Source organism: Neomonachus schauinslandi, chromosome 13, assembly GCF_002201575.2.
Source record: "Neomonachus schauinslandi chromosome 13, ASM220157v2, whole genome shotgun sequence".
Lineage (NCBI taxonomy): Eukaryota > Metazoa > Chordata > Mammalia > Carnivora > Phocidae > Neomonachus > Neomonachus schauinslandi.
The window spans coordinates 91245010-91255241 of record NC_058415.1 but is presented as its reverse complement, the minus strand read 5'-3'; the positions used below and the strand labels follow the sequence as shown (position 1 = coordinate 91255241).

General features: G+C 61.3%; 1 protein-coding gene across 1 annotated transcript in view; it reads right to left on the bottom strand.

Annotated features, from left to right (window-relative positions):
* Nucleotides 1–10232, bottom strand: part of COL5A1 (collagen type V alpha 1 chain) — a 79630-nt gene that overhangs the window by 14201 nt on the left and 55197 nt on the right. Inside the window, exons 38-50 of the mRNA XM_044920661.1 lie at nucleotides 9393–9446; nucleotides 9197–9304; nucleotides 8037–8090; nucleotides 7135–7242; nucleotides 6472–6525; nucleotides 6126–6179; nucleotides 4871–4924; nucleotides 4178–4231; nucleotides 3377–3484; nucleotides 3249–3302; nucleotides 3108–3161; nucleotides 2051–2158; nucleotides 544–597 (exon numbers count right to left, since the gene is read on the bottom strand). Coding sequence (XP_044776596.1) covers nucleotides 544–597; nucleotides 2051–2158; nucleotides 3108–3161; nucleotides 3249–3302; nucleotides 3377–3484; nucleotides 4178–4231; nucleotides 4871–4924; nucleotides 6126–6179; nucleotides 6472–6525; nucleotides 7135–7242; nucleotides 8037–8090; nucleotides 9197–9304; nucleotides 9393–9446 — 918 coding nt within the window. The remainder of the gene's footprint in view (nucleotides 1–543; nucleotides 598–2050; nucleotides 2159–3107; nucleotides 3162–3248; nucleotides 3303–3376; nucleotides 3485–4177; nucleotides 4232–4870; nucleotides 4925–6125; nucleotides 6180–6471; nucleotides 6526–7134; nucleotides 7243–8036; nucleotides 8091–9196; nucleotides 9305–9392; nucleotides 9447–10232) is intronic.

The window sequence follows — 10232 nt, the reverse complement described above, 5'->3', positions numbered from 1 at the left end:
GCCGGCGTCGGATCGCGGGGCCACCTTGGTCTCGTGGACCCAGGGCCAGCGTCGGATCGCGGGGCCACCTTGGTCTCGTGGACCCAGGCCCAGGCCCAGGAGGGGCGAGTGGAGGTTCACAGCCCTGCAGGATGGCTCTGGCATGCCAGATGGCCCAGCAATGTGGGGGATGCCCTACGGGTAGCCCCCAACCCCTCCTGTCTGGGCCGGGCAGTCCTGCTCACGCCGATGGAGACAACTTCCTCACCTTGGCCCAGGATGTCTGTGGTGGTACATCCATGTTTCCTGAAATGCCTGCCTCCCCTGCCTGAATCCAGGGCCCAGAGACCCCACTTCCTTGCTTCTGTCCCTCGGGGCCCCGAGGTGGAGGTGATGGGCAAATCCACGCCGGGCCCCACGTCCACTCGGGGATGGGCCCAGCCCTGGGGCTCCTGGCTGTCCCATGATCCTCCCTCTGCGCTCTGAGGCCCTCGGCCAAGGCTTGCCCGCCTCCCTGCTGTCCCCAGAACGAACCGGGGCCACCCACCCCTCCCAGATACACACCGGCAAGCCGGGAGGGCCCGGGGGACCGATCGGGCCAGAAGGTCCAGTGATGCCCTGAAAAGGAGCAGACAACCAGTCAGACCATCACACAAGGAGGGTCGCAGACGCGCACTCCTGCCTAGAAGCCGTGACTCTCTGTGCTCGTGGTCTCTCCCCTACTGACGCCCTCCAACGAGGGGCCGGCTGCCTTGAAGGGGAGCCGTCTCTCCTTATGGGGCCTGGTGGAGCCCGAACATGCGCCAGGAGGCTGACCACCCCGGCCTGGCTGCCCGGGGGCTCGCAGCCTCTGGTCAGACCCTCAGTCCGCGCAGGCCAGGCCAGCTGGTGCGGCGGGGGATGCACGCTACTTTTCATACCCAGCACCCCTGCTGTATGGGGGCCCTAAGACTCATTCCACCTGGAACCCGATCCCACATGACCCTCCCACAGGGGCTGAAGTGACAGCCGGGGCAGAGGGAGGCTGAGAGCAGGCGCCCTGCCCCCCACCTCCACCATGGGGACCAGGGCAGCTCATCATCGTCAGAATCTGAGAGATTCTCGAGCCAGCACCTCCCACCCGGGACGCTGCTGGGACCGGCTTATGGTGAGGGCACAGAGCGGGGCTTACTTTGGGGGCGGAGACCCCGGACATCTTCCTAATTCTCAAGGTCACTGGGCTACCACGCCCTGGACAGCACTCATTTAGGGGAAATGGTCGATGCCACAGGGAGAGCGGTGGCAGATGAAGCAGGGCTTCCAAGGACATCACCCTAGGACCGTACGGGGCCCCACACGAGTCCTACTTCATTCCCCGCCTCCCTGGCTCTGCCTCCCGAGACCTGTGCCCTTGCAGGCCTGGCACGGCCCAACAGGGGCACAGATAAGAGCACACGCACCTTGGGAAGCAGTGATTCATACCTGGAATGAAGCCCTCACGTGGGAGGGGCACAGACGTGGCACGCCAGCCACGTGCCCCCGCCCACCTCCAAGGCACCCATCACCCTCCCCCTGACCATGGAGTCCACGTCAAGCAGTTCACTGGTGCAGGGCAGGGAGGAACTCTCTGGCAAAGGTTTGCAACGCTGTGGTTTGCTGGGGGTGCAGACTCAGTCGGCGACTGGTTCCCAGGGAAGTCTGGGGCCACGTGTGCACATCCGGGCTCAGGGCGCAGGCCCTGCCCCCCGTGTCTGGCAAACATGGCCCGAGCCTCGCCAGTGACGTGGGCCGTTAGCTGGGTCAGAGGCCTTTGCATGGCCGTGCAGTGAACCGGCCTCCCCTCTGAGGCCAGCGGGGCCACACGGAAGGAGCTGCTGGTGGCCGGTCAAGCCAGGGCCGGCCACACTCTACTCCCCGCTCCCTGTGCACCTGGGCGGGCCGTCCGCTCCGCCATTCCCATCCAGAGCTGATGGACGTGAGGACGTCCTTCCAGCTCTAACTGGCCTCAGGTCCACTGGGCACCAGGTTATAAGATGCTTCTCACCACCCGTGAGGAGCCACGCTGGGGGAGGGGGGGCACCACCTGACGCACCTGTTCTCCCTTAGGGCCAGAGGAGCCCTGGGGGCCAGGGAGACCACGGTCACCCTTTTCACCCTGTTCACCTGGAGGTCCGATGAGTCCGATCAAGCCTGGATGGCCCTGTTGGCGAACAAAGGCAGGAAGGGGTGCTCACTGTGGCCATGTCTCACCGCCAACCCCATGGGCTGGCTGGATGGGGCAGCAAGTCCCTGCCACGGGAACCACCGGCCAACTCCTCCCGGTGGGGGGACCCACCCAAAGGCAGGTCAAGGGACAAGACAGCAGGTGTGACATGGCTGGACTTCGGTAAACATGACACTTAAAGAGATGGGGAGACACAGGTCCAGATACAGACCAACGTGGGAACACGGTGTCTTCCCGAGGGACGTTTGTGTGTGTCTTATAGGCATTGTCCAGTCTTTGTATGGTCAAAGTGTGTACCTTTTATTATAGGGCACAGAAACATCTATGGACGTCAGTGAAAAAGTTACTGAGTATTACAGATACTGTAATAATTATGATTTTTATTTTTCAAGAAAAACTCTCTACATAGGCTTACACGTGTTTGTTTTACATGAGTCTGCAGAAAGCTCTAGAAGGGCTTTTCTAGAGGTTGAGTGGTGATAGGCACCATAGTAGAAAAGAAACAGACACCCCAGCCCTTCAGATGCAACTGTCTGGTTTGTGGATGTGCTTTACACTTGTCAATAAATCCACATGAGCAGAAAAAGTCACCCCCAACTGGAGAAAGTGAACGGGCTTTGCCCTGCTGCGGAGTCCTGGCACTTTCCCTGTGGGAAGCATCCCGGGCCACTGTGTCCAGAGTGGGCGCGCTCCTCGGACCCTGGATGCCCCTCTGCCGGGACCTGCATGTGGGCCTCCGGGGTCTCCCGCCGAGGGCAGGGACCCAGTGTCCCACACGGCACAGGCCGGTTGTGGTTCTCGGCCTCCCAGGACCCGTCCCCAGCCTGCAGCGGGCACTTGCCGGACAGGTGACTGGTAGTTTGAAACCCCGTGTGTCTGAGGGGCCCCGAGTTACAGCCTCAGAGGCACCTGACTCCCATCTTACCTTTTCCCCTTTGGGGCCAGAATCTCCTTTGAGGCCAGGGAGTCCTGGGGGACCCTGTGGAGGAGATGGCAGGATCAGAGCTGCCCTCCCCAACTCTACCCTCCACCACTGCCGGGGAGCATCCCTGGGGTCATCACTCACCATGGGTCCAGGGGGGCCATCGGGGCCCGGGGAGCCCGGGAGACCTTGCTCACCCTGAAACACAAGGGGCCGTCAGCATGAGCCCCTCCCCTGCAGCGGCCGCCCCTCCCTGGCCCCCATCCACTCACCACAGGGCCTGGGATCCCTCGCAGGCCATCAGGCCCGGGCTTCCCGGGGGCCCCCTGGGGCCCAATGGGGCCAGTCTTCCCAGGAGGGCCTTCCAAGCCAGCTTCCCCCTGCAGGGCGCAAGGACACAGTGGGACAGAGATGCTTGAGGCTGTGGCCACCCTGGCCCAGGACCACCCCTCCGAGAACCGCAGATGCCCCCAGATCCCTGGGGCTGCCCCAGGTTCTCCACGTTCTTTACAGGAGCCGCCCTGACCCATTCTTCTTCCCCCTAAATTCCTCAGCCAGCAGAGCTCCCCAGTCTCCAGCGACCCCGGCCACCACAGCCTTTCCGGGCAGCCCTGCACTCATGGTGGGCACGGCCACCATTTCCTAGGTGCGCACAGGGCTCGGCGGCTCCCACCCCTGCCTCAGTTCCCGCCAGGACAGCTCCAGGAGGCGGACCGGGCCATGGGCGTCACAGGGAGCAGCCCCTCGAGGACCCTGGGCACCAGGCCGCAGGTGAGCAGCTCGGCATGGGCGCCCCGCCTTCTGCTCAGCCCCGCGGTGGGCATGGCTCAGGGAGGCGGCTGCAGGTCAAGCACCCGGCCGAGTACCCCAGCACCTACTCCCCTTCTTCAGGCTGGAGGGGCCGACGGCCTGTGGGCAAGCTGCCTCCCTCCCCATGGGCGGTGAGAGCTCTCCGCTGCCCATGTGGGGGTCCTGGGTGCACACCTCTCCAATCCCCACCCCACTCGGCCATCACACAAGTGGGGAAGCTTCTGGAAGCTCTGCAGTCCCAGCTGGGCAGAGAAGCACGTTACCTTGGCTCCCTTCTCTCCCTGTCTGCCTTCGGGGCCTGCGGGGCCTGGGGGGCCCTGAAACAGAGCAAGGGAACAGCACGTGAGGGGCTGCTTGCAGAAGGCAAAGCGATGAGCTCACTATCTGGAGGGAAACAGGCCTGGGCTCGACGGGTGGGGAGGGAGGGCCGGGAGGATGGGGAGGGGGCTCGTGGGCCCCTGGCCAGCCATGACGAGGCCGTCAGAATGAGTCCCAGGGACCCCGGTTCTGGGCAAAGCCTCGGAGTCCATCCGGGACTGCCTCTGGCAGCCCGCAGTGCTGGGGCCCCGTTCCCGGTCACACACCAGACGGGCCAGCTTCCCGCAGCATGGGCAAGGCTAAGTATTCCACGTGCAGAGAAATGCCGTTTCGCCCACTCGGACCTTGGAGAAAGGTCTGACCCAGGGGGCGAGGCTTTTTCCGGCCTCGTGGGTGCCTTTCCCCCACGATGGGCATGACTGATGGCGTCTTGGCCTCTCCCAAAAGCCGGGGGCGATGCGCCTAGCAGGTCCGAGGGCTGATGACATGGCGGGGCTGGAGCACACACCACTGACAGAAGGCTTTTCCCCACCAGGATGGCCGAGAGCACGCGGGGCTGGGTGGAGGGCGCCGGGGGTGGGGGTGGGGGGCCTCCTGCGGGAAGCTAGTGGGCGAGAACAGCTTGCAGCATCATTTACCCTTTTTCCTGGAGGCCCCGACGGTCCCGGTTCACCAGTAGGGCCTGGGGATCCCTGGTGTCAGAGAGAGAACACAGAATTTGGGAATCAGGGTCGGTCAGACAGAGGCATGGCGGGTCTGAGCTGGTGTGAGGCTGACAAAACACAGAGTCCCCAGTGTCCTCTGTCCTCGGCCAGCCCTGAGGCCGCCTCTCTTCCTGTGGAGCTGCCGCAAGAAGTCCCAGGTGAAGTCATGCTGTACTTGACCTCTGCTTGGACCTCTGCACTGGGGGCTGGTGCCGCGGCTCTGTGGGCAGGCCTGGCTCACATCGCAGTGTGGCCGCATTTTATGTTTTTGTAAAGATTTATTTATTTGAGAGAGAGTGTGAGCACACAAGCGGGTGGGGGGAGGCAGAGGGAGAGAGTCCTCATGCCGACTCCCCACTGAGCACAGAGCCCGATGCAGGGCTTGAACTCACGACCCTGGGGCCACGCCCTAAGCCGAAACCAAGAGGCGGACGCTTAACAGACGGAGCGGCCGGGCGCCCATGTTGCCACATCTTGAAAGAGCACTTTCCCTCCGCACAGCAATTACTCTGGGTACTCGGGGACGGGCTCCATCCAGACCGCCCCCCCGCAAACATCCCCTTCTACAGAAGTGGGCCCCCCGAGGCACAGGGAGGACGAGGGTCATCCCAAGTCACAGGCCAGGGGGCAGGGGGACCTCGGGCATCTCTCGGGGGACCTGGCCTCTGAGCTGGTGTCCCTAAGCTTTCTTTGCTTGCTGCTCATCTGAACCTAGTGGGCCTGCACGGAGGAAATCCCCGCCTGGTTGGCGCAGGGTGGGGGTGAGGGAAATCGGTGACGGACGCCGTCCGTCCCCAAGGGGAGAACCCCTGGGCGCGGCTCAGTGTCGGGTGTAAGCGGTAAGGTCTAGTGTGAGCTCAGCCCCAGGGGCTGGTCTGGGTAGAGCCCTTGGGAGAGGCGCCAGCCCGATGAGGCAGAAATAAGGCCATCCTGACGTTCACAGGTAGGCTTGGGGCGATCACGGACTCCCTGGCGGTGAGTGCCAAACCACGGGCACAGCTGTCCCTAGCTTTCAACAGAGCCCGCAAGAGGCTCACAGTCCCCTGTCATGGTTAAGAGCTGATTCTACAAGGTAACTGGGCTTGGGTTTTTCTCAGAGATGAACAAAGCAAGCTGCAAATCCCCAAGTGCCCGGCACCCCACACCACGAAGCTGTGCCAGGGTCCCCGGAGCTGACGAAGGGACTCACCGTTTGTCCGGCCTCACCATCGTCCCCTTTGTCACCAGGGGGGCCATCTTGACCCTGTGGGGACAAAAGCAGGTTCGTCTGCCTCCTGATGGCACCCGAGTCACACACCAGCGCCCGCTGCATCCCCAGCCCCTTCCCGAGAATCTGAGTCCATCTGGGCGGTTCAGGTACAGCAAGCTCAAGCGGGAACGTGCTCTCTAACCAGCACCACCTGGATGCCACTTAGGAGAGCACCGTGCCCCAAAGAGAATTCATAAAAGACACCCAGAGAGAAAGAACTGGGGCTGGAAAAGGCAGGTGGAGGGCTATGGGGGGGGGAAGGGGCTCGGTGGCCCTAAACACCTACCGCGGGGCCAGGCTCCCCAGGAGGACCAGGATCTCCAGGAAAACCAACAGGGCCCTGAAGGGACGAAAACGCACACATGCACAAAACAGGCACATCTGGGCCCTCACCCACCAAGCTGCCGCGGCCACATCCCCGCAGACCCCTGCCTCACCCAGCCCCTGCAACACCCTCCATCCTGACACCAGGAGGGCATCACCTCATCCCAGTGACACCACACCCCAGGCAAGATGGGCTCAGCGCTCTGCTTTCCGGGCACGCAGAGGACAGGCGCCTTGCCCGCGCTTCTGCTCCCAGAGCTCCAGGCTGAGATGGAGCCCAGACCTTCAGGCTTCTAGAATGTGCCGCCGTGCAGAACCCCCTCCTGAGGCAAAGCCAGGGCAGGCCATGGGAAGGGGGCGTCCACATAGACCGCCGTTCACGCAGCGCATGACAGCAAGCTACCCGGGCTCCGCGCATCAGCCCCCACGGCCGCCCACCCCACAGCTCCTCTTCCTCACCTCCATGGCTCTGGCTCGGCAGCGGGGATAAGACCTCTACACTTTAGATATGTGACCCCAGACCCGTAGCAGTCGGGAGGCTTTAGCGCACTGCCAGTGAATGAGAATAAGCCAAGCACAGAGCCCCAGCAGCTTCGGGGCGCTGGCACATCTCAGAGCTACTCACGGGGCTGCCTTTGGGTCCGTCATCCCCAGGGGGGCCTTTGGGTCCAGGGGGTCCAGCTGCACCTGAAGGGCCTGACTCGCCCTTCTCACCTCTTTCTCCTTTGGGCCCCTGGAGGGGAAGGCCAGCGTCAGTGTCCTCAGAGCCGGGCTCCGTTTCCCGAAGCGCAGTGCTGGCCTCGGGCGTGGCCCCTTGTTCCCATGCATGGGACAGCAAGTGCCTGACGGGCCCCACACTGGGGGGGACCAGCCACTGCTCGTGCTCCCCAGCCCTCAGCAGCTCCCTGCACGGTCGGGCCCCACTGGCTTACGGGGGCCCTGAGAGGTGAAGCTTCTGGGTGGGAGGGGCTAAAGGGACTCAGGCCACTCCCTGGTTTGCAGGTGGAGGGAAGAGTTAGAGGCCCAGGAGACCTTTGTCCACCAGCCGCCTCCTGGGCCCTAGAGCCTCCCACAGGCTGGTCTGGAAAGAATGCCCATCTGACCTGAGGTCAGGATCTTCCAGATCTGGGCTGATGAGGGGACAATCGCCCCCACGTTATGGGTCTGGAACACCACAAATGGCAGAGCAACTCACAGGCTTCGCTCATGGGTGTTCATGGCACTCACGCTTGCACACGTGTGCAAATGCATGCACCTACACACAGGCATGCTCGTGCACACACATATGCACTCGCGCTTGCACACATGCACAAACATGTGTGCACACTCAGGCATGCTCGCCCACACAGACACACACACGTATTCAACCCCCATCTCACTCCATCTTGTTACAGTAATTCCAGGAGGTAAGCATGAGGGGAGACTTGGCCCCCATCTCATGGACGGGAAAACTGAGGCAGAGTGTGAGCTTCCCATCCAGCAGAGGTCCATGGTGGTGCCCAACGCCTGCCCTCCGAGTCCACTCACCGGGGGGCCCCCTTCTCCAGGCAGGCCAGGCTCCCCAGCTTCACCAGGCTCACCCTAAGGAGGAAACAGAACATGGTTATGGTGGCACGGGGAGCAGGGGCCTCAGCTCCAAGCATTTAGCAACTCCTCCCTGTTGTCAGACCCTAGGAGTGGGGGGACTGGGGTGAGAGAGCGGTCACTGCTCTCTGACAGCCCCCGGGATCAGAGGGCAGACACATCCATGTCAGGAGAAGTGACACTGGCAAGCTCTGATGGTCACATGGAGGAGGTGACCACAGTACACGGAGCGTCACGGACGGCGCTGCAAGTGAGTTCTGGGGGAGAATCACGAGAAGCCAGTGGAAGGGCTGGGAAAACAGCACAGGAGGGAAGGGCCAGGCAGAGGCAGACAGAAAGCAGCAGAGCATGCTCAGAGGGTGCAACCGCCAGGCAGAGGCAGGAGCCTGGAAGGAAGATGCCTCTGAGCAGAAGCAGGGCATCATTAATCTGTGGTCTTAGCAGGATACATTTCTCTGTAATTCTCGTATCATAAAAAATGAGCAGTGATGGAGGACTTCTTCCAATTTTATAGGCTGAAGTCAGAAAGTTCTGGAAACAGTGTACAGGGAATGCAAATGAATGGAAGCATGTCGGTTTCATTCCTTTTATCCCAAGGAAGTAGGATAAGTGTTAGAAGAAATGCACACTCATGAGCGCTGCAGGGGAGTCCTGCCCGCCCCACACACGCATGTATGGGCACGCACACATATGTGCACGCACAGAAGCCCACCATGCTCACTGAGGCATCCCTAGGACCCACGCCCTAAAATTAATCAGATCAGATAGGACCCCAGGCTACGAGAGTACAGAATTGACCACAATGGGAACGGTAAAGGTAGCCCCCCACCAAAGCAGTTCCAGGGCTGGAGAAGTAGACCCATCAGCTAGATCCCAGAGAAGGGGTGGGGGCTGAAGGCCATGCGAACAGGGGTCAGAGCTCCCACCTGCACCGCACAGATCTGCTAAGTGTCAAAGTGCATTGGACAGGAATGGCCCAGGCCCACCCTGCGTGTCTCCGTATCCACAGCTGGACACACACACACACACACACACACAGCCCCGGGCTCCCCGCGCGCACTCGCGCATCAGACTACGCTACAGCAGGAAGGGGTGAGGCTCACCTTCTCTCCCACAGCACCAGGATTGCCTATCCCGCCCGGAGGCCCTTGCGGCCCATCGGCGCCTGGAGCTCCAGAGGGTCCTCGGGGGCCAGGGGGACCTGGGGGACCCTAGGGGAAGGAGAACCATTGAGCACAGACAAAATGCAAACCGTGACCAAATCAGAACAGGAGGTCAGGGTGTCCCGGGCACACTTACCATCTGACCCACGTCCCCGGTCTCCCCCTTCTCTCCAGGAGGTCCCGGCAGGCCCTGGGGCAGGAACACAGCAGAAACTTAGAGCGCCGGCGCTGTGCCACCCCAGTACCCACATGGCTTTCGCGGTTTCCCCGCCACGGTGCCAAGCGGCTTCCGAGAGCCTCTGAGCGTGCTTCTAAGCGTGCGGCCAAATGGGAGGACACCCCCATGATGCCAAGTCTCAGAATTAGCCCGAGGAAATCATTAGAGAGTACTTGGAGATTTATGGACCAAGGCGCTGGCTGCAGTGTCCCATTAAACAGTAAAACCTAATGAGCCAACAGCAGGGATATGTCCGAATAAATCATGTCGCCACCATATGCTGGCACCCGATGCAGTGACTAAAAGTCACGTCTTCAAAAATAAATAAAAAGGGACACGTCCGAAGCACATTTAACAACACTGAACACAACTCGTAAAAGGAAATGGGAGAAGCTGTGCACAAACTTGCTATACACAAAACGGGATTCAGGTTTTCCAAAAGCCCAATGAAACCACCCATGCACCTCCAAGCACGTGAATACACGCGTGTGAAGGTTCGGAGCTGAAACGTGCCTGAGCGCTCAAGGCCACCCTCCCTGGGTGGTCCGTACGGAAGTTTTCCTTTACGTGTTTACAACTGGTCAATCACTTCACTTCCAGCATCTCTACAATGAGCTCCGGGAGACATATCACTCGTTAAGAGACGCAAATACGGACACGCCTGAAATTATGGGGACTGGCATGGCTTTCAATGAATGAGGAAGTCCGGGGAGGTCCCCAAAGCCTGGTCGTAGTTTCCCCACTCTTCTAATGTCAGGA